Source organism: Mustela erminea, chromosome 9, assembly GCF_009829155.1.
Source record: "Mustela erminea isolate mMusErm1 chromosome 9, mMusErm1.Pri, whole genome shotgun sequence".
Classification (NCBI taxonomy): domain Eukaryota; kingdom Metazoa; phylum Chordata; class Mammalia; order Carnivora; family Mustelidae; genus Mustela; species Mustela erminea.
The window spans coordinates 59,890,505-59,916,448 of NC_045622.1; the positions used below are offsets into that span (position 1 = coordinate 59,890,505).

Consider the following 25,944-nt stretch of genomic DNA (forward strand, 5'->3'; position numbering starts at 1 on the left):
GAATTGAATCAACTTAGGCCCACATCGCTTTTGGACAGAACATTTGATGGTAGGTCCTCCCAGACAAAACTGAGAAAAGCCAGGACCATGTCATACTTTTTTAAAAACATGATGGGGAATTATTGTATAGTCACCATTGTGACTATACTGTCCCCATAAGCCTGTGACTCTCAACTCCTAAGTAATCTAAATAAATTCATTCTCTCATCTTAAGTACATATTTCTTTTGAAAAGGAGGTTGTTGATTCCCTGGCGGATCTGCTTCGTCTTTACACTGTAAATGATGGGGTTCATCACAGGAGGTGCCAACAGATAGATATTGGCCATGATGACGTGGACCAGTGGAGAGGCATGTCTGGCAAATCGATGAGTCATAGATACTCCAACCATGGGGACATAAAGGACCAGAACAGCCAGAATGTGGGATAGACAGTTATTGAGGGCCCGGAACCGCTCAGTCCAGGAGGCTGTGCCCAAGATACTCTTCAGGATGAATGCGTAGGAGAGCACAATGAGCAGAGGGTCCATCAGTATAATGAGCAAAACCAGGGCAAATCTGTACCAGCTGTTGATCGAGATGTCAGCACAGACCAGGCGGATCATATCCTGGTGGAGGCAGTAGGAGTGAGTGAGAAGGTGGGAGCGGCAGAAGGGCAGGCGCTTGAGTAGGAAAAGGGAGGGGAGAACAGCCAGAATGCAGCGGCAAATGATGGCTAAAGCAATCCTGCCAATGATTTTACTGGTGAGGATGGTGACATAATGGAGGGGGCGGCAGATGGCCACATAGCGATCAAAGGACATGGCCAACAATACAGAAGATTCCATAAAGGAGAATGTATGGATGAAAAATACTTGTGCAAAGCAAGCTTCAAAGCTGATCTTACGAATGTTGAGCCAGAGGAGCTGCATGACTGTGGGCAGGGTGGTGAGGGTGAGGCCCAGGTCAGTCAGGGCCAGCATGGAGAGAAATAGGTACATGGGCTGGTGGAGGCATGGCTCTGTGCGGATGACAGCGAGAATGGTGGTGTTACCCACAATGGAGATGGTATAGAGGCAGCAGAAGGGAATGGAGATCCAGATGTGAGATGCCTCAAATCCAGGGATGCCCGTGAGGATGAAGTAGAAGGGGGCTCGGGTGGTGTTAGATACTTCGGCCATGCCTTGTTGAATGCAAAACGAAAATCTGTGTGTTTCATAATAAAAAATTTTATCAGTGTGCTACTGCCATAGAATCATTATCTCTTCCTTAATCTAGCACTGAAATAGGTGTCTGGAATTGATTTTTTTTTAAGGTTTTTTCTTTTTCCTTTTAAGATTTATTTATTTATTTTTGCAGGGGTTGGAGGAGAGGGAGAGAGAGAATCTGAACATATTCCCCCCATGGGACTCCATCCCACAATTCTTGAGATCATGTCCTGAGCTGAAATCAAGAGTCAGACATTGAACTGACTGAGCCATCCAGGGGCCCCTGGAATTGTTTTTCATAAAACCATTGTGGTGGCATAAAACCAGAGTGGTAGCAAATAATTATGGATTCTTTTGCCATAAATTTATATTTATTTATTTACTTACTTACTTTTTAAAAAAGATTTTATTTATTTATTTGACAGAGACCACAAGTAGGCAGAGAGGCAGGCAGAGAGAGAGGAAGGGAAGCAGGCTCCCTGCCAAGCCAAGAGCACTACCTGGGGCTCGATCCCAGGACCCTGGGATCATTACCTGAGTGGAAGGCAGAGGCTTTAACCGACTGAGCTACCCAAGTGCCCCATAAATTTCTATTTAAAATATCTTATTTTTCCAACTTTCTAACACTAGGTACTAAATCTTAGCTTTCTGCAAACCTCATAATATACTTCCTGCCAGCTCTTGTACACATAAACTTACAGATACTCGCTTACTAAATGAAATGTTGGTCATTAATATTTCGAAAACCCTTCTAGTAACCAAGTCAAGAGACTTTTTTTTTTTTTTTTTTTTTTTTTTAGTTCACCTTACACTTGACATGCAGGCAAATAAGATTTTGGAGACAACCTTCTTCTATTCAGATGGAAGTATGTCCAGGGGTCGTCTTTGAGCAACAGTATGGATGATAGTGACAATTTTATTCTGGGCAGTAGAGAAGCAGGCACCTGTAGAGGAAGGACTACAGTTTGGTTTGTGCATGTTGAGTTTGATGTTTGTAGGAGCTATCCAAGAGAAACAACGATTGGACAGACAGATATGTGGCCGAGCAGGACAGAGGAGAAATCTACTAGGGGTAGTAGAGTCTCTGGCATATTCAGGGTAACTGTAAATCTGGAAGTTAATGTGATAATCTAGGCAAGAATTAGGGTGAGAAAGGAAGAAGGTGGAGGACCCATCCCTTTAAGGAAGTGTAAAACTTAGCAATTGCGTAGATGGGGAAGAAAAGGCAAAGGAAACAATGAAGTACTGCTTGGAGAAGTGGGTGGAAAACCAAGGAAATGGGAGTCACAGAGGCAAAGAAGGTAAAGGGTGTGGTCACTACAGTTCAGTGCTGCTCAACCACTCAGTAAAAGCAGTGCTGGAAAGCACCTATTTGGTTTAAGGATGTAAATGTCAATAGTAAGCTTTTGAAAAGACATTTCAATAGAATGATGGGAGAAGCAACTGAATTAAAGTGGCCTGAGGAGTGAACAGAAAAATTTGACAGTTCTGAGGACCCTGTGTTCCAAATGGGGAGCTATACTGCTCCCTAGGGGGTGAATACAACTTGTATTTTTTAAATAATTTATATAATGAGAGTAAATGAATACTTACTAATTTTTGGAGTGCTTTGAGATGGAAAGCTGTGAACTTTCTTTTGAGGAAATACACACAGAAGTTACTGGGTTCCTAGTATTCAGGGTGTCCAACTATATTCCCCCTAAAGTGTCTATAAATGCCAAACGAAGAATCCCCAGAAAAACATTAAACCCAAGACTTTAGAAAATAATGCAAGAAAAAAAAATTAGGGAAAAATGGGAAAAAAGAAAATGGATATAGATATGGGATTTTTTGAATTATAAAAATTAAAAAGGATATAGAACATTCAAAAATTGTTTTTTGAAAGAATCATTGTAATTTGAAACCTTTTGGCAAGTCTGACCAAGAATAAGAAACATAGGAAAATATTTAGAAATGAAATGTAATGAGAGAGCTAAACTGTAAAGAAATTGCAGAAGCCAATGAGAGGTGATCTTACCACTGACCGACCACCCATGGAGCATTCCAGCCTCACCTTTGTGCTTCTTGTTTCTTCAGGGCTCTCTGGGGCATCTGTTCTCTGCCCTGTGGCTGAGTGTGGTTATATGCTCATGAAGATCCAGGCTGGACTGCACGAGGTGGGTAGGGAAACCCCTGGAGAGATCTTACATGAAAGTGAATATTGTGCCCTGAGACCAGAGGCCCTAAGGGACAGAACCAGGAAAAATAACAGTAATGATGAATATAATAGCTTCTAACATTTACTTAGTGCTCAGCACGTGCCAACAACTGAGCTAGCCGACTTACAGAAATGTGAAGATGTTGTTAGGTGACATGTAAAAGACACACTCCATATCCTGGCAGATTTTTTTCCTCAATGATTATTAGTTCCCTTCTGCTTACTGCCATAGCTATGTGGTTTTAAAAGGGACTACTTGTTGGCAGGATTACCATTTGTTATTGTCACCTTGAATATGGCCAAACTCAGATTTGATACAGCTTGAAGATTTGGGGGAAGGTATCCCTTATCTCTTGATAGATTCAAAAGTCAGAAAGGCAAAATGGAATTTCTTCTTTCTGTGTCTTACAGATGCTGGCCTCAGCATCGTACTTTCCTTCTTCCCCAGGGAGTCTGACTCTCTTCTCAGGCAAGAAGGGGCTATGATGAGTGTCATCTAGAGATAATTGACCTAAGGTTCAATATGTGACTTTATTTAGCTTATACTTCTCTCTAGACAGTGGAAAACGGCAGCTATTCACATGTTCACAGTGAATGGCTCCTTTGTTTTCTACCACTGAAGGCACCGTGTTTCTGCAAATGTGCCTTGGCTTTGTGATTCCTTCTGTATCTGGCCTACTTAGATTTTAGGATCTATTCTGGTTTCAAGGAATATCCACCTCTATACCATTTCCACTGTTTCAAAAAGAGATTATGATTATAGAGCAGAACATAAATTTATAGCAGTTGAGAATGTAGAAATTTAGTTGGGATGGTAGTATTACATTTGGGATGCAGTATTAGATATATGATTACTCCATCTTTAGTAGTTAAGGCTTAAAAGACATAATTTAAAATTGAAAACTAAAGTTTTAAGCTATACACTAATCAGTAGAAAGCAAAAATGTCAAAATTGATAAAATATTAACTATACAGATAATTCTTCAAGTTGAGTTTGAATGAAGAGTACATGGGAATTCTTATAATGTTCTTTTTCGATGCACTCTATTTGAACATCTCTCTAATAAAATGCTTTAAAATAAGATAGTAGATAGAAGATGGTGGTGAACTGGGAAGTTCATTAATTTCATTATTATTTATAGTAAGAGATTAATAGATATTGTCTAAAATATATTATTAAATGTGTATGTTTTTGTATGACTCACAAGATAAGAATTGTTTTTACATTTTTAAATGACTAAAAAAACAAAAGGCAATGACATTTTGTGGCACATGAAAATTATATTAAATTCGAAATTCAGTGTCTATATATTGTTTTATTGGAATACATTTATACTCATTTATTTATATGTCGACTATGGCTGTTTTCATACTACAGTGGTAGAGTTGAGCAGTTTTGGAAGAAGTTGTATGGATCACAAAAAGCTAAAATTATTTACTATCTCGTCTTTTGTAGAAAAAAATTGCCAAATTCTGACCTAAATAAGAAATGGACACAGGAGATAAACAAATAGAAAAATAAAATTTCTTGATAATGTGAAAAGATGCTCACTCTCACTTATTATAGAAAATAACTGAAATCAGGGGCACCTGGGTGGCTCAGTAGGTTAAGCCTCTACCCACTTAGGCAGAGGTCTAACCCACTGAGCCACAAAGGTGCCCCCCCCACAATATATGTTAACTACACTGGAATTAAAATAAAATAAAAAATAATTTTAAATGGTGTTCTTGCATTGCATTGCAAAGGTGCCAAAACAACCAAAGATATTTTTGTAAAAGTTAATTCTGTTACTTTAACTCCAGGTTTCCAGACTCACATGTTTCTGTAGATTCTGATCTAGGGATCTTAAGCTGCCTCTAGCTATGCCCTAGATTCATAGCCCACTGATAGGTGACTGCATTCTGCTGTCAGTTGTGACTTAGAATTATCAAATGAAACCAAACAGGCAAACCATAGGAAGGGCCATCCCGTACATGACCAGAGAAATGAGAGTGGCAGTTCCTTGGGAGAAAGGAGAAGAGGTAATTTTAGAGTGTCTGGAGAAAGGCATCCTATAGCTGGAGAAGTACAGGAAGGAATGATAAGAACAGATTGTCAGGAAGCTTGACATAAAATGAGAATTTTAGGTCTCACTTTCATTCTCTTTCTGAAATTTCGGATGAACCCTCAGGCTCAGGCCTTAGGTCAATTATCTCTAGATGACACTCATCACAGCCCCTTCTTGCCTGAGAAGAGAGTCAGACTCCCTGGGGAAGAAGGAAAGTATGATGCTGAGGCCAGCATCTGTAAGACACAGAAAGAAGAAATTCCATTTTGCCTTTCTGACTTTTGAATCTATCAAGAGATAAGGGATACCTTCCCCCAAATCTTCAAGCTGTATCAAATCTGAGTTTGGCCATATTCAAGGTGACAATAACAAATGGTAATCCTGCCAACAAGTAGTCCCTTTTAAAACCACATAGCTATGGCAGTAAGCAGAAGGGAACTAATAATCATTGAGGAAAAAAATCTGCCAGGATATGGAGTGTGTCTTTTACATGTCACCTAACAACATCTTCACATTTCTGTAAGTCGGCTAGCTCAGTTGTTGGCACGTGCTGAGCACTAAGTAAATGTTAGAAGCTATTATATTCATCATTACTGTTATTTTTCCTGGTTCTGTCCCTTAGGGCCTCTGGTCTCAGGGCACAATATTCACTTTCATGTAAGATCTCTCCAGGGGTTTCCCTACCCACCTCGTGCAGTCCAGCCTGGATCTTCATGAGCATATAACCACACTCAGCCACAGGGCAGAGAACAGATGCCCCAGAGAGCCCTGAAGAAACAAGAAGCACAAAGGTGAGGCTGGAATGCTCCATGGGTGGTCGGTCAGTGGTAAGATCACCTCTCATTGGCTTCTGCAATTTCTTTACAGTTTAGCTCTCTCATTACATTTCATTTCTAAATATTTTCCTATGTTTCTTATTCTTGGTCAGACTTGCCAAAAGGTTTCAAATTACAATGATTCTTTCAAAAAACAATTTTTGAATGTTCTATATCCTTTTTAATTTTTATAATTCAAAAAATCCCATATCTATATCCATTTTCTTTTTTCCCATTTTTCCCTAATTTTTTTTTCTTGCATTATTTTCTAAAGTCTTGGGTTTAATGTTTTTCTGGGGATTCTTCGTTTGGCATTTATAGACACTTTAGGGGGAATATAGTTGGACACCATGAATACTAGGAACCCAGTAACTTCTGTGTGTATTTCCTCAAAAGAAAGTTCACAGCTTTCCATCTCAAAGCACTCCAAAAATTAGTAAGTATTCATTTACTCTCATTATATAAATATTTAAAAAATACAAGTTGTATTCACCCCCTAGGGAGCAGTATAGCTCCCCATTTGGAACACAGGGTCCTCAGAACTGTCAAATTTTTCTGTTCACTCCTCAGGCCACTTTAATTCAGTTGCTTCTCCCATCATTCTATTGAAATGTCTTTTCAAAAGCTTACTATTGACATTTACATCCTTAAACCAAATAGGTGCTTTCCAGCACTGCTTTTACTGAGTGGTTGAGCAGCACTGAACTGTAGTGACCACACCCTTTACCGTCTTTGCCTCTGTGACTCCCATTTCCTTGGTTTTCCACCCACTTCTCCAAGCAGTACTTCATTGTTTCCTTTGCTTTTTCTTCCCCATCTATACAATTGCTAAGTTTTACACTTCCTTGAAGGGATGGATCCTCCACCTTCTTCCTTTCTTACCCTTGCGTAGATTATCACATTAACTTCCAGATTTACAGTTACCCTGAATATGCCAGAGACTCTACTACCCCTAGTAGATTTCTCTTCTGTCCTGCTGGGCCTCATATCTGTCTGTCCAATCGTCGTTTCTCTTGGATAGCTCCTACAAACATCAAACTCAACATGCACAAACCAAACTGTAGTCCTTCCTCTACAGGTGCCTGCTTCTATACTGCCCAGAATAAAATTGTCACTATCATCCATACTGTTGCTCAAAGACGACCCCTGGACATCACCATACTTCTGTCTGAATAAAAGGAGGTGGTCTCCAGAATCTTATTTGCCTGCGTGTCAAATTTCAGGTGAACTTAAAAAAAAATTTTTTTAAAAGTCTCTTGATTTGGTTTTAGACGGTTTTTTGAAATATTGATGACCAATTATTCAGTTAGTAAACGAGCATCTGTAAGTTTATGTGTACAAGAGCTGGTAGGAAGTGTATTATGAGGCTTGCAGAAAGCTAAATTTTAGTGCATAGTGTTAGAAAGTTGGAAAAATAAGATAATTTAAAATACAAATTAATGGCAATAGAATCCATAATTATGTGCTACCAGTTTGGTTAGCATATTGCTCAATGGTTTTATGAAAAACAATTCCAGGGGCACCTGGATGGCTCAGTCAGTTGAATGTCTGACTCTTGATTTTGGCTCAGGTCATGATCTCGAAGTTGTGGGATAGAGCCCCATTGGGGGAATATGCTCGGATTCTCCCTCTCCCTTTTCCCCATCCCCCCTACAAATAAGTAAATACATAAACCTTAAAAGAAAAAGAAAAACTTAAAAAAAAATCAATTCCAGACACCTATTTCAGTCCTAGATTAAAGACTAGATAATGATCCCGTGGCAGTAGCATACTGATGAAATCTCTTATTGTGAAACACACAGATTTTGGTTTTGCATTCACCAAGGCATGGCCGAAGTATCTAACACCACCCGAGCCCCCTTCTACTTCATCCTCACGGGCATCCCTGGATTTGAGGCATCTCACATCTGGATCTCCATTCCCTTCTGCTGCCTCTATACCATCTCCATTGTGGGTAACACCACCATTCTCGCTGTCATCCGCACAGAGCCATGCCTCCACCAGCCCATGTACCTATTTCTCTCCATGCTGGCCCTGACTGACCTGGGCCTCACCCTCACCACCCTGCCCACAGTCATGCAGCTCCTCTGGCTCAACATTCGTAAGATCAGCTTTGAAGCTTGCTTTGTGCAGTTCTTCTTCCTCCATGGATTCTCCTTCATGGAATCTTCAGTACTGTTGGCCATGTCCTTTGATCGCTATGTGGCCATCTGCCGCCCCCTCCATTATGCCACCATCCTCACCAGTAAAATCATTGGCAGGATTGCTTTAGCCATCATTTGCCGCTGCATTCTGGCTGTTCTCCCCTCCCTTTTCCTACTCAAGCGCCTGCCCTTCTGCCGCTCCCACCTTCTCACTCACTCCTACTGCCTCCACCAGGATATGATCCGCCTGGTCTGTGCTGACATCCGGGTCAACAGCTGGTATGGATTTGCTCTGGTTTTGCTCATTATAGTGATGGACCCTCTGCTCATTGTGCTCTCCTATACATTCATCTTGAAGAGTATCTTGGGCACAGCCTCCTGGACTGAGCGGTTCCGGGCCCTCAATAACTGTCTATCCCACATTCTGGCTGTTCTGGTCCTTTATGTCCCCATGGTTGGAGTATCTATGACTCATCGATTTGCCAGACATGCCTCTCCACTGGTCCACGTCATCATGGCCAATATCTACCTGCTGGCACCTCCTGTGATGAACCCCATCATTTACAGTGTAAAGACGAAGCAGATCCGCCAGGGAATCAACAACCTCCTTTTCAAAAGAAATATGTGTTTGAGATGAAAGAAGGAATTTATTTAGATTACTCAGGAGATGAGAGTCACAGGCTTATGGGGACAGTAGAGCCACAATGAAAAATGGTGACTGTACAGTAATACACCATCATATTTTTAAGGCAGTATGACATCGTCCTGGCTTTTCTCAAAGTTTTATCTGGGAGGACCTATCACCAAATGTTCTGTCCAACCAACTGAGCCACCCAGGCGCCCTGTTCTGTCCAAAAGAGATGTGGGCCTGAGTTGATTCAATTCTAGCACATTTACCAACAGTGGGATGAGCTTCATTAATTGAGTAAAGATTTAAGTTTTGTCTTCCTTTCTGGATGTACTTTTCTCCCACAGGCTTGGTTAAATAAGTTTGAAGAAATCCCTTACTTGTTGCCCCCACGACCCATTCTCACAGGCAGCTTCACTCAGACATCCAGGTAAACTTGAGGTCCACTGTACTGGCTCACCTTCCTGCAAAGAATACTTTTATTTTCTCTTAAAAAAAAAAAAAAGTGGCAAATCTTCCAGGAAGGATGAATACAGTTCAAGTTTCTTGGCTATTCCAGTTTACCTAAAGAACATGATTTCAGCAGACCAAATGAACACATGTAATCTGAAGATTGGGGTGGAATGGTTAGTTAGGTCCCCCATCACTAGAATTAAGGCTCTTGTCATGCTAGAGTTCCTTTAGTGTTTAGAATTAAAACTTTAAGTGAGTTTACATATAATATTTGTGGGAATAAGAACTCAATTTTCTGACCAGAGCAGACTCTTTTGCTTTGTTTTTAAACCTTAATGTCTTTGATGTGGCTCAAATTCTTAGGGGCAATTTCCCTTTGTCATCATGAATTCTTGTACCAGAAAAGGTTCAGATAGAAGGAATATGGCCTTCCTGATCATTATTTTGTAGGAATGAGATTGGATCTCAGACATATCAGTTTGAAAGGCAGCTATAGTTATGGTCACAACTTCTGATTCCTGAACCCATAATGCAGGTGGCCAGTAGAACGAGTGACTTAGATCTGAATCAAAATAGGCAGGACTTCAGTGAGAGTGTAGTGGGGCAGGGGATGCTTAGGAGGCAAAAGGCAGAGAACAAGGGGGGAAAGGATGTCTTTCTCCACTGATACTCTTTTCTCCCTTATTTTCCCCCTTCTTAACCAGAGCCTAGAAGTTACCAGGTTTCTCCAGAGAACCATGGGCCAGGTGGTATAAGGAAACAAATTGCAGAATGGGAAGCATGTGCAATCTCAGAACAGGGGAAATCAGGACCAGGAAACCAAAATTTTTTTTTTAAGTCAATAAATGGGTTAGGAATATGTCAAAGGGGGCACTTGTTGTGATGAGCACTGGGTGCTATGTGTAAGTGATGAGTCACTGAATTCTACTCCAGAAACCAATATTGTACTAAATGTTAACTAACTAAAATTTAAAGAAGAAGAAAAAGGAGAAGGAGGAGAAGAAGACTTTTTCTTTCCCCCCAGTGGATAGTACAGACTTGAGAATCTCCTAAAACATCATGAGGGGAAAGTACGTCTTAGGATTATGCCAGATTTTCAAGTGGAGCACCTGACACCATTAATAATCACTCTTTTTTTTTTTCCCCGTTACTAATTGTATGAATTTTTGACCAGCTAATAAAACTCTGAGTTTACTTTTTGGATTTCTAAAACTGAGGTAATAATACCCATCTCATAAGGCTGAGTTTTCAATGAATCACAGTATGCAGAAGACACAGGTGTGCAAACTAAGGTGCTCAGATTATGTGAATTCTTTTCTTCAACTCCCTTCCAAAAAATTACACTGTGGATTATGGATGGGAACATCTATGGAAATATCTATGGTTCCATCATCACGAGAATAGGAACTGGGGTAGCTAGATGGTACCTGTCCACACACACAGATACTTCCACTACCCTCTAAAGACTTCTCCAATGGGAGGATGGGTTTCTGAGGTGGAGATGACAGAATTAAATTCAACTTAGGACAATGAGAACTACCAGTGTCATGGGCTGAATTGTGTCCCCTGCAAATTCATATGTAGAAATTTTAATCTCCGTATCTTTGCATATGACAGTATTTACAGATAGGGTTTTTAAAAAAGTAATTAAGTTAAAATGAGTTCACTAGGATGGGCTCTACTCCAATATAACTGGTTTCCCATGGAGAAGGGGTGTTTAGACACAGATGAACACAACCACAGCTGGAAGACTATGTGGTGACATAGGGAGAAGACAGCCATTTGTAAGCCAAGGGAGGAAGGCCTCAAAGAATACCAGAATGGTGAGAAATTGTGCAAGGCCTTCAAAGTTGTGAGAAAATAAGTTGTTTCAGCCACCCAGTCTGTGGTACCTTTTTTTGGCAGCACTGGCAGACTATTCGAATCCATGGCCTATGTTTCTGTAACTGTAAAACTAAAGTCAGCTGTAGAAGAGAGTAGAAATATTTTGGTTACACTAAAAAGGCTAGAGTTTGGAGACACAAAGAGGAATTATTGGGCAAAGTAGGTTGTTCAATGACTGGTGAATGGTCTGGCTGACTGTCCGTATACAAAGTATAGTCTAAGTAATGGAAGACAAGGCACCCATCGACTCTAAGCCCATAGGCTTGCATGGGTCATGTCTCGGTGTGCTGCCTTTCCAGCAGCTATTAAGAATGAAATAATCTCTTAGTGAGAGCTTTCTATCAACTGAATGTTATAGTCACCAAACTCCCAGACATCTGCCAATATTTAAGTGGAAACTAAATGAAGATTAAATGAAGAAGTCTGCCCTAATTCTTTGTTCAATCTTTCCGTTTCCTTTTCCTGGACAAAACTCTTCTTTCCTCTGTGTACTTGTGCATGTGTGTATGTGTGTAGCCTTGACGACTTAAGAAATGACATGATATGTTTAGATTTCAAAATAGATTTGCATTTTGGAATTTTTTTTTAGCTATTGTGAAATGTTTCTACATAAGTTATTCAGTGCCCAGAAAGTAAATGACTCTATTAGTCCCACGTCAATATGGAAATGTGCTTGTATCTCATAAAATTCAGAAGGTGGTCTTCTTAACCCTTTTAAAATTATTTTAAATGAGGTATATAAGAGGAAGTAGGATTGAATATCTATTTTTTAGAGATGTGAAGTGAATTGTATTATTTCAAGCAGAAGAGAGCTCAGGTTGCTGCTACAGAAAAAGGGATCTAATTCTAACTGGGCACCTAAGAATCTTCTTGCAAATAATTAGCAAAAAAGCAAAGACAGAGAAAAACTGAAGCAACGAATTTGCCCTTCATCAGGTAAAAAGATTTTAAAAATGTGGTACATCCAGATGATGGGATATTATTCAGAAATTTAAAAAAAGGAATGAGATACCAAGATACATAAAGGCATAGATGAACCCTAAATGTGTATTACTAAATGAGAGAAGCTAGTTTTAAAAACCTACATGTTTGCTTTCATTTATATGAAATTCTGAAAAAGGCAATACTAGAAAAAGAATAAACTAATCAGTCATCACCAAGGATTTGGGAGAGTAGGGTGCTGAATTGGTGATGCACAGAGGATTTTCTAGAGGGATAAAATCATGCTATAATACTGGAATGGTACATACATGACACCATGCATTTGCCACATCCTATAGCACTTTATAGCAGTACAGAAAGAACTATAACATACGTTAATTTTTTTTAAGATTTTTATTTATTTATTTGATAGACAGAGAGAGATCACAAGTAGGCAGAGAGGCAGGCAGAGAGAGAGAGGGGGAAGCAGGCTCCCCGCTGAGCAGAGAGCCCGATGGGGGCTCGATCCCAGGACCCTAAGATCATGACTGAGCTGAAGGCAGAGGCTTAAACCACTGAGCCACCCAGGCGCCCCACATCCGTGAATTTTTGATAAATACTTATGACATCAGGGATTCCCAGGATGGAATGCAGAATATGGCAAAAAAAAAAATAGAATTCTATTACAAAATATGAAACAACTGCATTGAAGGAGATGGGTATTGCATTGAAGGATGTGTGTGCTGGATGGGTGTGGGGAGGAGTTGCTGCACTGAGCTTGCAAACTGGCTGGAGTCTGTAAGAGTAGAGACAGGAAGAACAATAAATGCCGTACTCTGCTTGATGAAGTAATTTCTCATGGCAGTGTAATCAGCATTTCTACCAACACTCTACATGTGTGCTGGAATCGAACACTTAAGTGAATGGATGGCAGACAGAGGCAGCCAGGTTCTCACTATCCAAATGGGAGGTTACAGAAAAGCAAGAGGAGATGGCTTGAGTGATCCATGCAACAGAGCTGGAGACGTCAATATGAAGTCATGGTTAGCTCAATGTGGCTGCCTATGGTTAAATGCAGACATATTTGTATAGACCCAGGTGAGTATATGGACACAGATTTCCTTGCTCTGCCAGCTAAGAGGGCCTAGAAACAATGATAAACTAGTAGCCACAATCACACTCATTAACAGAAACAAATATTTTTAGAAGAAATTTTAATTTATCTGACAAATCAGTATCAGAAATATGGAAGCTAAAAATTATTAGATTTTCAATGAGAAAATTAATTCAATTTATATATTAAAATTTTATTCCAACATTATATTCTATACTGGAAAAATAACAGGGAAAAATATTTAAACATTTTTTAATAAAAATTCTAAACTCATCCAATTAGTCCAACAATCCACTCTTACCAGGACTAAATGTGAATGTACATGCTTGTACAATCCTTCTGCATTCGTTTGCAAAGGGTAAAACATTTGACATGCTGTTTATGTCCTAATATGAGCATTTTTATTGGTGGATTTTTATGATTATGGATTTCTAGCCTGGTATCTATTTGTATTTCTTTGCCTCTCAACTTGGGAGCGAGAGTCTAGTCATAGCTTGAATGTAAATATATGCACATACATATGTGTGTGTGTGTGTGTGTGTGTGTGTGTGTTTTACTGAAGGTGGTATCTGCATGATATATTGAACAGCAGGTAGTACGTGCAAAACACAGGACTCCAGCAATAACGTTTAACCTGTGAATTAGCAGGAAAAAAGTAGTGGCATCATATGTATTAAAAATTGGCTAATATTACATTACTATAGATATCACATTCATTATGCTACAGTACTGCACATGTTTTTCCTAGAAGTTATCTATCTGCATATCACTATTTGGTTTTTTGGGGGAGAGGATGGATTTTTTTTTTTTTAGATATATTTATCTGAGAGAGAGAGAGAGAGCACATGTAAGGACGGGCAGAGGGAGAGGGAGAGAAGCAGACTCCATTAAGCACGGACCCCCACAAGGGTCTCCATCTCATGACCTTGAGATCATGGACCTCAGCAGAAATCAGAAGTCAAATGCTTAACAACTGAGCCACCCAGGCACCCAGATGTGCCTATCAACTTGTTACTAACACATTGTCACATGAGAAATGTTGCTGGGGAAATAGATCAGTCCTTTTTCTTTTTTTAGTGAGCATACAGAAACTCTAATAGCAGGTTGTAGAGTATTTTTGTATGTGTTGAATCTAAGACACAATATAATCTTGGGTTTTGTCTTTTAAAAATCAACCTTAACATTAATTTACATAAAATTAAATGCACACATTATCAGGGTACAGTTTAATGATGTAGACAAATACTTATACCCACCACCCAATCAAAATATGAAATTTTTCCATCACCCCCAAAACTTCCCTCTTAACCACCTCCAGTCGATCCCCTCCCCTGCACCCAGCCCCAGGCAACCACCGATCTACCTTCTGTCATGATAGATTAGTTTTTGCCTTTTCTAGAATTTCATATAAATGAAATTATCATGTGTAGTCTTTTGTGTCTTTCTTGTTTTGTAAACCATGTTTCTGAGGTTCGTTCATGTCTTTGTGTGTATGATAGTTTGTTCCTTTTTATTGCTCAGCGATATTCCACTATATGGATATTCACATTTCGCTTATCCATTCACCTACCGGTGGACACTTCAGTTGTTTCCATATTGTGGCTATTATGAAAAAACACCCCTTCATTAAGCTTTTTTGTGAATACATGTTTTCATTTCTCTTGTGCCTGCCATGCATTTTTCCAAAGCACTCATACTATTTTTACATTTCCACCAGCAATGTGTAACATTTTCGTTACGTCTTTTCAATGTTAGTCATGTTAACTTGTTAAGTCCTAGCTCACTGTGGTTTTAATTGCATTGTATTTTATCATATTATAAAAGATCTTTATATACTCTGTATGCAAGTCTTTTGTAAGATGCATGTACTGTAAATAATTTCCCTGTCTTTAGCTTGTTTTTTCATTTCCTTAATAACGTGTTTTGAAGAGCAGACATTCTAAAATTCTGAGGAATTGTATGCCTGTTAAATCTAATAAAATTTGGGTTTGTATTTCTCATGTCCTTTAAAAAAAATTAAACTTTTTAAAAAAGATTTTCTTTAATTATTTTGGGGGGTGCGGAGAGAGTCTTTAAACAGACATGGGGTCCAACTCAAGCCTTTATCTCATGACCCTGAGATCATAACCTGAGCCAAAAACAAGAGTCTGAGGCTTAACAAACTAGGTCACCCAGGAGCCCCTAAAAAGTAAATCTTAAGAAAAAAAAAAAGTAAATCTTTTGTTTGGGGATAATTGCAGGTGCACATGCAGTTGTAAGAAATAATCAGTCACCCTGACTTTATAGAAACTGTTATTAGTGGGCATGTAATCTAGTACTTGGTGACAAAAAAGTAATAATCACCTAATGAGCTGTACAAAGTCAGGAAGAACTGTATATAGTGAGGAAAACATTTGCATTGTAATTGGAGGCCCTGAAGTAAGAAAGGCTAAAAACCTGAGACCAGTTACTGGTCAACCAGCCCAGTCCTATCAATGCACTTTACACAAAGCCCTGTCTGTGTTCCTTAAGAGGTATGAGAATGGTCTTTCCCATAGGACTAAAGGTTTCCAGGAAACCCTAGAAAGGCATAGGTAGATACAAACAACCCCATGCTGACAGGGCTGACGGCGGGGTAAGGTCAAGAAAAATATAAAAATATACCCATCATACCATAAGCTGAGGTTACTGTAGGCTGAAGGGAGGGGAGGAAAGAAAAACAGGAATATTCAGGCACAGTGACACCAGACCTACTTGGACCTGCAAATAGGGTCTGAGAGTGTACTGGAGCAGAATTTGGGGCTTTTGGTAGAATTCTTAGGATCTGAAACCTGGACAATCTGAGATTGTCTGTATTTTATTTTGTGCCTAAACTGAGGTAATTTAATAAGCTGTTCCTCAACCTCAGAGTCTCCAAGTACGTAAATTCTAAGTGTAGAGATCATTGAATGTGGATTGTACAGAGTCTGGTTCCTTACATACCAGGAAGGAGGCTGCTTCGTAAGTAGGTTCCCATACAAGTTATCGTTTAAACAAGGACATTCTGGGGAGGGAAAGAGAGTGCTGTATAAATAATGATGCTGAGGAAAATAAGTGTAAACCATGATTATCTTGGGCAAGCCAAAAAGTATGCTCACCTTACTCAGAGGCACATTCCTAGGACAATCTCTTTCTTGGGGGATATTCTTAATCCCTGCCTAACCTCTCAAAAACAGCAATTTGTTTTGTTTCAATTCAAACATCAAGACCCCAGCCTTAATGTTAACTTACTAACTTTACTTCTAACTTATTATTTATTGGGCTTTTTTGTTTAGGACGCTTGGGGGTAAATAAAAAAGTGAAATTCATGATCTCTGCCCTCAAGACGGTCACATCTGGTGAGAGAAGACATTCACATACATACATACAGAGACACACAGATGTTGACAGGATGTGAAATAAAAGGGGCCAGGGATGACTCATGATCCAGAGTCAAGCCTTTGACAATGCTTAGAATTCCTCATTCTTATTCCTCCACAAAATGCCTGGTGTCCAGCTTTGCTCACAGCAGTAACACCATCAGAGTTTATGGAGTGGCTTGAAGTCTTTGCCCTGTTAGAAGGATTCAGAGCCATTTCCTCTTGCAGGAGAACAAGTTGAAAATTCCCTGTCGGATTGGCTTGGTCTTGACACTGTAGATGATGGGGTTGAGGACAGGAGGCACAAAGAGGTAGATGCTAGACATGAGTGTGTGGACCAGGGGTGAGGCATGCTTGGCAGCTCGATGCATCACAGACACACCAATCATGGGCACATAGTACAAAAGCACTGCACAGATATGAGACACACATGTGTTGAGGGCCTTCCGCCGTCCCTCCCCAGAGGCAATGCCTAGCACTGTGTAAAGAATCAGCACATAAGAGACCACGATGAGCAGTGAGTCCAGCCCAAAAGTGGCCAGGACAATGGACAAACCCAGGATGCTATTGAGCTTAGTATCAGCACAAGGCAGCTGGATCAGGTCTGAGTGGAGACAGTAGGAATGGGAGAGGACATTAACATGGCAATAGGGCAGTTGCCTCAAAAGGATTGGAAGTGGGGCCATGAACATCACACTCTTCAGTGTGATTCCCAGACCCATGCAGATGATACGGGACAGGGTTAGGATGGCTGTATATCGCAGTGGATTGTAGATGGCTACAAAGCGGTCATAACTCATGGCCAAAAGGACCCCTGACTCCATGCCTGAGAAGGTGTGGATGAAGAACATCTGAGCCAGGCAGCCATCAAAGTCAATCTGGCGAGCATCAAACCAAAGAATACCCATGACAGTGGGCAATGTAGACACAGATACACCGACCTCAGTCACAGCCAGCATGGAGAGAAACAGGTACATGGGCTCATGTAGAGCAGTGTCCATATGCACTGCTGCCATGATTAGGCTGTTACCCACAATGGCCACAATATACATGGTGAAGAAGGGGATAGAAAGCCAGCCATGTTGAGCCTCCAATCCTGGGATGCCAGTTAGGAAGACAGACAGGACATCAAGACTTTCATTGCTTTCAGCTCGCGTGTCACCAAAAGCAGAGATGTCTTCACCTGACATCTGGAACAAAAAAATGAAATTAGCTTCCTCCTGAAGGTCTTCTGCCTTAGCAGCTCACCTCAAAGGCTGAAGGAGGCAGACGGAAGGAAGTGAGGGAAGTTGCAGCCATCTACATCATTTTGGGTAAAAATATAGCAGACACTTTCTTCTCACCTCCTCTTTCTCTGACCTCTAAAACCCTAAAACTTTACATGTAAAGGAAATATTTGAAACTGCCCAATCTTAGGAGAGACCACATAGTTTAAAAATCGAAAGCAGAAACAGAATAAATCAGACCTGTCAAAATCCACACTCAGCCGATTACTAGATGTGATGTGGGCAACTTACTTATACTCTAATCCAAAGGGGGTTTTGTTTGTTTGTTTTCAGTTTTTTACTTGTAATGTGGAATAAGAATAGTATTTAACAGAAGCCACCTAAGGGAGAAGAATGAGGTGATGCTGGAGAAGTTGGTCTTCATTTTCACAGGCGGTGAAAAGGACAGAGTGTCAGATGCACATTTTTTTTTCCTGCCTTCTATGCAGACGATGGGGTGGGGGGAGGCAGGTGGAAGAGGTCCAGAAACCTTCTAAAGTGGCCCCTCTCAGATGTCCATTGATTCAGTTGCCAACAGTCTCTCTAGGACCTGAAACCAGATTCCAGTTTTGCACCTATTGATAGATTCCCCTCCACTGCATCCTTATCGAACTGTCACCCACACTCAGCTGGAGCATTCCCAATGATGGGGAGCTCACTGCACCTAACGCCACTATCCTGGTTAGATGCACTGACTTCTGAAGTGCTTTCTTACCTGGGGCTTAAAGATGCTTCCTCCATATTGGTGTAATTGCTGCAGACACAGAGAAACAATCTCTTTCAGGTTTCACCTGAATATTATTCTTCCTGGTATCTGTTAACTGCTTGCAAAATACATCTGAACTCACAAACATGTATTTACTTGTGTAGTTATTTATTTAAGAGTCAAAGCTGCACAGTAGGGTGATAATCTTCTGGTCAGCAGAGGTGTTCAAGCAAAGACTGAATAATCTTTGCTGGGAATATTGGCAGGACAATCCCAGTACCTGCTGCATTGGGACTAAAGGCCCTTTCTGCCTTTTTCAACTGTTTTTCTGCCCTCAGGCCTGATGTCCAGCCTGCCAAGATTTCTCTCTCATCCTGTGACACTGAGAATATCAGGGCTGTGGATCTGTGTGGGGCCCAAGAGAGGGCGGTTCTCAATGCGTGTCGTGGGTTCATGTGTCTTTCCTTAAACCACTTTCCAGCATCTTATCCGAAAGTGTGGGAGGACCAGGAACATTTGAATAAATATTACTCTATTCGTAGGAAACCTACATGAAAATAAGATCTGGGAATGTTTTTTTTTAAACCTCTCCATCACAGACCAAACAAATCGCAGCAAATACACAGCCCGTATGTTCCCTGACGGAGACTCACTCAAAGATACAGAGACGTGAGAGACCGGGAGAACCTCAGAGGCCCAAATGGAATTAGAGACCAAAATATACTCTTGCATACATGCCTTGGAGAGGCGAACAGTCTCAGACTCACCTGAGAGAGCTTTGTGAAATGGCAGTGAGATTGAAAGAGCATAGGCCAGAGCTCATGAAGGCATGGAAAAAAGCCTTAGACAGGCAGGAGTAAGAGGGGAGGAGGGCTCTATATGTCTCTGAGTGAGAGTCCCCAGGGGCCAGGACCCTGGGGCCCTGGTGTGCCTGAGGGTGATGCTGAGCTGGTGATAAGAAAAGGAGGGGGATTATATCTCCCCTTGGGAAGAGAATGGAAAGAAAAATACATCCCCTAAATATACTTCCCTCTCTCCACACAGAAAATAAAAATCTCAACAGCTTCCCTGTGATGCAGAGGATGAAGACAAATCCCCCAGTCTCCATGGCAACATCTTCTTGGCCCCCAATAATCCAGTCTCGAAACTGGAACTCTCAGCCCAGAACCAGGAATCGACATCCTCAAATTCTGGACTTAAAGCCTGTATCGCAGGCAGAACCTAAAATTTAGACCCCAGTGGGCAAACTCCGGGACTCAGAGCTCAGGAGAAGAGAGCTTGGAGCCCAGGATTTAACCACTGAGGGATACGACTGAGCTTCCTTCACCCACTCATCGTAGTTGTTCCCTACTCAATACTCACTCCCATCCCTTACATTCAACCCCTCACCACATTCAGAGGTCTAGTTCAGGAGACACATCCTAGAATGGTGAAAGACTATAGGGTTCACAGTCACACAGAGGTAGGTTTGAGTCCTAGTTTTACCATCTACCAGCTTCATGATTTCAAGAGATTAGCATTTCTTGAACTTGGAACTCAATTCATAAGGGGTTAGTAACTATCTATAGGGGTAGATGTTCAAATGAAAAGAAGAAAGTAACAGTTTTTAATGTGATTGTACCTCACATGATAATTATCCTTATCATAGATTCTGCTGGAGTCCCCAATTTCAAATACCCCTAATAAATCCTTTCCCAAATATTTAATCTTCCCACTAAGTATTTCAGTTGGCCTCATCCTTGTTTCAGTTTCAAATAGGATAAAGATATATTTGAAGAAGGCATAACAGGAAAACGAAATAAGTCAATCTGAGAAAGAATTATCATATGATCTCTCTGATATGAGGAATTTGAGACATAGGCAGGGGATTGTTGGGGGTAGGGAAGGAAAAAAATGAAACAAGATGGGATCAGGAGGGAGACAAACCATAAGAGACTCTTAATCTCACAAAACAAGCTGAGGGTGTTGGGGGGTGGTGGGTAGGGTAAGGTGGTTGCGTTATGGACATTGGGGAGGGTATGAGCTATCGTGAGTGCTGTGAAGTGTGTAAGCCTGATGATTCACAGACCTGTACCCCTGGGGCAAATAATACATTATATGTTAATTTTAAAAAATAAAATAAAATAAAAAAGAAGGCATAGCAGGAGATCTCTCTCTCCTTTATAAACTGAGGAGTGGGATACTTAGGGAAAGCAAACAGAAGATAAATATGGAGAAAATTTCCCCTTCCCTATGAGGAACTTCAAAATATCTCCAAGAGAAATATCTCCAAAGAGCATTTTTTGCTTTCCATTATTGTAGAATTTCTTGTATCAGATGAATGAGTTGGGACCCCGGAGATGGAATTCAAGAGAATGCAGATGACAACCTTGTGAATGAAGTCAGAGAATCACAGGAGAAAAAAACAGAGACCAAAACAATGCAGATTGGGCATAAGCCCCTGGTGAGAAGGGGCAAGACTTTGAGAAGTAATAGAGTTAAGTGACTCTAGGTATGTCTTTCAGGACAACATGATGGGAAACAGGCATCAGATCAGATCCAATTCATTCATTTATTTAATTAGTCATTTGGTTGTTCATTGAATTAACATGTACTGGGTGTACCAAACACTGCTAGGCGCAGGATTTTAGGTTTAACTGTCATTATCTCTTTGGGGGTTTTTTTGTTGTTGTTTTTGTTTGTTTGTTTGTTTTTTGCTTTTGTTTTTGTTTTTTACTTTTAAAAAGTCCTTTTTAAAGATTCAGTTTCTGAAGATTCTGTTTCCATTAATTGACAGGAAAAGTCAACAGAAACCCTAAGTACTGGTTTCAAGTGACAACAGTAAACCTGGCATCTGTACAAATCCCAACAAAGGGGCCTTTTATACGTGTTAAAGGTTATCTATGGGAAATTATGCAACACTTTCCCCCATAAAGCTTAAGTAGAGAAATAAATGTGCCCTGTGGAGTATTAAGTGGAATTTTCCACAATAGAGCAAAGCAAAGCAGGTACATGTTTGGTGTAGAAGAATATAACCACAGTAGGCATATCGTTTCTAAAAATGAAATACACTGTTTAGAAAGAAGTTCATAAGACTTTGTAGAAAGGAGACGAAGCCTCAGAAGAGGTGTTGGTCAGGTGACTTGTATACATTGAAATCCTACTGACAACTGGCAAGGTCCCGCATCTCACTGTGACAAACAACTGATTTTTTTTTCCCCCTCTAGGTTCTAATTGCCTAGAGGGCAGCCTTAAAATTAGAGCTTGACTGAATTTTGGATTCCAGGTACGTTGTGATGGCATGGGGTGAGAACTGGGGGGTAAAGAAGGGAATCACAGGGGGCAGTTGGACAGGGGCCTCAGAGTGACTGTGGGATGGCTGGGGGGATTGTTCATCAAATCCTTCTTTTTTGTGAAGCTGTTTCAGTGTTCCACCTGCACCACCTCGTGGAGATAAAAGGCTGTAATCTGCATTTCCCTTCACCACAGCACCGTATGCCCCTGCCCTTCACTCAGTCTCCTCACAGCTTTCAAAACCATCCACAGGGCCTCTGGGGGACTCAGTTGATTAAGCCTAAGTGTCTGACTCGATTTTGGCTCAGGTACTGATCTCAGCATAGAGTCTGCTTCTCCCTCTTCATCCTCCTCCTGCTCTCTCGCTCTCTCTCGCTCTTTCGCTCTCCAAAATAAATAAATAAAATCTTGTTTGTGCACACTGCATCCTTGGAATAACCTTCTGGGCAAGGGTGTCAGGGGAAAGGAGAGTAAGTTGGCACTCCTTGGAAGCCAGGAGCCCTGTGACTGGATCTCGGTCAAGCAGAACAATTAGAGCAGGCCCTTGCTGGGATTATTTGGGGACTTTTAATTGTGAGACACCATGAGAAAATATGTATATGCCAAAGTGTCCTCAGACATTGTGTGCTCATCTACAGTGCCATAACTTCTCTGCTGTCTCTGATCTTGTGTTAATTCAAGGGTGTGCGCATGGGGAGAGTTTTCATAAGACAGAGCAGACCCACATGAGCAAATGCTGGAAACAATTCTAGTCCTCAAAACCCAGGAAACAGTGATTCTTACTTGAACAGGTGGAACATTTGGGTTCTTTCTTCATTGAATGCTTTTGTGGCATCACAATATACAGAATCTTCAACTAAGTTTTCTGGTCTACGAATATAGGTGACTGTCAGAACTCCATTCTCCCAGATCACCACCAACATCTGTAGTTGATTTTATCCTTCATGGACTCACCCATACCAAATTTCATGGAATAACCTTCTCCGGGACGTTTTGTTCTTTACTACGAAAACTTCATGTATATTCAGTTTTATTCATGGCATAAGCTTGACTCTATTCAAGAGACTCTTTATCAGTTTGGTGTTCAGTGTGTAGAAAGAGTTAACATAGCAGGTCCAAGACAGCATATTCTTAGAATGGTCATGTTGCAAAGAGTCCCTCGGTTGGCATCTGGGAACGTGGATCTCCAGAGGGTTCCCACAACCCAAATTGTTAAGAGTGACTCACTAGGCCTAAACTGTTTATGCAAACAATGTGATTTATGCTGAGCACTTGATTTCCTCTTGGAGGTCTGCAATTTTGATATTACCAATAGAAGTTGTCTGCCTGACTCGCCCCCAAGAAAAACCTTGTTAAGTCTTTAAAGATAAATAAATAAATAATAAGTAAATATTAAAATTAAAATATTAAAAAAACACACACACAATCTTCTCAAGATTGTACTTCCCAAATTTCTCAATATGAAACTTCCCCTTTGTCTAAACAAATCTGTTTGCAATTGTTCCAAATATTCTAGACTAATATTCTAGGTTAAAGCTTCTCAACCTTTGAGAATTATATCAGAATTACCTGGAGAATTTATTAAAACACAGCTTGTTAGACCTCACCTCCCAGATTTTCTGGTTCAGGAAATCTGAGGAAGGGCCAGAGAATCTTCATGCTTAACAAATTCCCATTCTTTGCTGGTAATGCTGGTCTGGAAATTACACTTTGAGAACCACTTTTCCAGACTCTTGTAACTCATGAGTCTTGTTATTTTATTTTTTTTTAAAGATTTTATTTATTTATTTGACAGAGAGAGATCACAAGTAGTCAGAGAGGCAGGCAGAGAGAGAGAGAGGGAAGCTCCATGGACATTACCTGAGAGGTGTTTGAAAGAGTAGCACTGTGCTTCTCAAGCTTTAATCACCCATGGGTCTTACTAAATACAACTTGAATTCAGTAGGTCTGGTGTGAGGTCTAAGATTCTGTTTCTCTAAAAATCTACCAGATATACCAATGCTGCTCTTCACTGGGCCATACTTGGAACATAAGGTTCTAAACTTCCTTTGCCTAAAGATTTCTTCTCAGGCAGTTATTTATGCTAAGACCATAACCTCTTTTTCCTATCACCCTCTACCAAGTACCCTAACCCCTCTCATCCTTCACAAATTACTTTATATAAACACACAACACACATGCGCACACACGCACACACACACACACACACACACAGTCTGATCTTGATCTCTGAACATCAAGTGGGTTTTCTCTTGAACATGAAGCACCAAGCCTCCACAGAATTTGCTGTCTAGTGTCTATCATTTCCCTCACTCTGAGTGGTAGTAGCATTATTTGTGCTCAGCCTGTTTGCTTGGTAAAATTTCCATATATACTGTTTATAAACATATAAAATTTCCATATATATTGTTTCCATATATACCACACATTGTTCAGGGCATCTGTTACTCATTTTTATGTTTTTTTTTTCCTTGATATATCTCTTACTTAACGATATGCCTTATTCAGCATTATAACATTCTTAGCGACTAGCACAAAATTTTACATGGTAAATGTTCAGTATATATTTTTGACATTTTATTGAGTCGGATGTTCTCTTAGTAGTTCCATATTCTAGCTCTCAAGATCTTGGTTCCCCTCCCCGTGTTTTAGCATTCCTAAAGCTGGCAGACCAGTGCCCTAAAGCTGGCAAACCAACCCCAGTCCTTTCTCCAAAGGACTTCTCTTAGTAGCCTTCCTCAGCTCTGGGATTTATGAAGGATTTTGAAGATCCCTCTGCGTATCTCCTTTGTCTTCACGCTGTAGATGATGGGGTTGAGCATGGGAGGTATGAACAGGTAGACATTGGACATCATGACATGAACAACAGGTGGGGCACTTTTCCAGAAGCGATGGATCATGGAGACAGCAATTATGGGCACATAAAAAGCCATCACTGCACAGATGTGTGACATGCAGGTGTTGAGTGCCTTGAGCCGCTGCTCCCTGGATGCGATGGCCAACACAGCTCTCAGGATCAATGCATAGGAAAGCAGGATGAATGCCGAGTCAATACCATAGGTGAAAATGACAACAAAGAGCCCATAGATGTTGTTAACATGGATGTCTCCACACGCCACTTTCATGAGATCTGGATGGAGGCAGTATGAATGATGCAAAATTCTGCCCTTGCAGAAGGGCAGTCGTTTTACCAGAAAGGGGAAAGGGAAGAGTGTGAAGAAACTCTTGGCAAGGATGCCCAGGCCCATAGCCAAGATGCGGCTGTTGGTGAGCACAGTGGCATAGCGTAGTGGTTCACAAATAGCCACAAAACGATCAAAGCTCATGGCCAGCAGTATGCCTGATTCCATGAAAGAGAACATGTGGATGAAGAACATCTGAACCAAGCAGGCATCAAAACCAATGTGGTGGTAGTTGAAGCAGAAGGTAGCAAGCACAGTGGGAAGTGTAGAGAAGGACACTCCCAGATCATTGAGAGAGAGCATAGAGAGGAAGTAGTACATGGGCTGGTGCAGAGCAGGCTCCCGAACCACCAGAGTGAGGATGCTGAGGTTGCCTATGATGGAAATCAGGTAGAGGATGCAGAAAATCAGGGCAACCCAGGCATGGCCTCTCTGCATCCCTGGAATGCCTGTCAGCTGGAGTGTGGTTGGCTGGAAGGGGGTATCATTGAGGCTCAGCATGGCAGGCAGGTGGGAGAATACAGACAGGGGTGACCCCTGGTGGGTGTTTTGGGGGAGTTCTTCACTTTCTTTCAGACCTCCTGTCTCCAACACAAAAGGTTAGAGATTGAAAGTGTTTGTCTATGTTCCTGCTTCTCTCGTTATACTATGAGCTCTCTGAGGGTAGTAACTGGGTTCTACTCATATCTCTATCACCGGTGCTCAGTACCCTGTCTAGGCCATGGTAGAAACTCCATGAAGATGTGACGATC

The 25,944-nt window shown here is 40.8% G+C and overlaps 4 protein-coding genes across 4 annotated transcripts; 1 reads left to right on the forward strand and 3 right to left on the reverse strand.

Annotated features, from left to right (window-relative positions):
* Positions 1–204: 204 nt before the first annotated feature.
* On the reverse strand, positions 205–1,158 carry LOC116598294 (olfactory receptor 51Q1-like). Its single transcript, XM_032356898.1, has one exon. The coding sequence runs from the start codon at positions 1,156–1,158 to the stop codon at positions 205–207; it is 954 nt and encodes a 317-aa protein (XP_032212789.1).
* Positions 1,159–8,072: 6,914 nt separating this feature from the next.
* Positions 8,073–9,026, forward strand: LOC116598136 (olfactory receptor 51Q1-like). Its single transcript, XM_032356446.1, has one exon. The coding sequence runs from the start codon at positions 8,073–8,075 to the stop codon at positions 9,024–9,026; it is 954 nt and encodes a 317-aa protein (XP_032212337.1).
* Positions 9,027–16,972: 7,946 nt separating this feature from the next.
* LOC116599799 (olfactory receptor 51I2-like) lies at positions 16,973–20,238 on the reverse strand. Its single transcript, XM_032359773.1, has 3 exons — positions 20,223–20,238; positions 19,560–19,685; positions 16,973–17,880 (listed from the first exon to the last, which is right to left on the reverse strand). Exons 1-3 carry the CDS (start codon positions 20,236–20,238, stop codon positions 16,973–16,975), a joined length of 1,050 nt encoding a protein of 349 aa, XP_032215664.1.
* A 4,510-nt stretch (positions 20,239–24,748) lies between these two features.
* On the reverse strand, positions 24,749–25,693 carry LOC116599685 (olfactory receptor 51I1). The gene has a single exon (XM_032359668.1). It carries the CDS (start codon positions 25,691–25,693, stop codon positions 24,749–24,751), a length of 945 nt encoding a protein of 314 aa, XP_032215559.1.
* Positions 25,694–25,944: the final 251 nt, after the last annotated feature.

What these genes read in the sequence shown, in the direction of transcription:
- LOC116598294 (XM_032356898.1), bottom strand. Translation starts at nt 1,158, where the DNA reads ATGGCCGAAGTATCTAACACCACCCGAGCCCCCTTCTACTTCATCCTC.
- LOC116598136 (XM_032356446.1), top strand. Translation starts at nt 8,073, where the DNA reads ATGGCCGAAGTATCTAACACCACCCGAGCCCCCTTCTACTTCATCCTC.
- LOC116599799 (XM_032359773.1), bottom strand. An exon ending in GGCTTTTTTCCATGCCTTCA is followed by an intron (nt 17,881 to 19,559) that starts TGAGCTCTGGCC and finishes TCCTGTCTGTCT; the next exon opens with TCCTAACTGGCATCCCAGGA.
- LOC116599685 (XM_032359668.1), bottom strand. Translation starts at nt 25,693, where the DNA reads ATGCTGAGCCTCAATGATACCCCCTTCCAGCCAACCACACTCCAGCTG.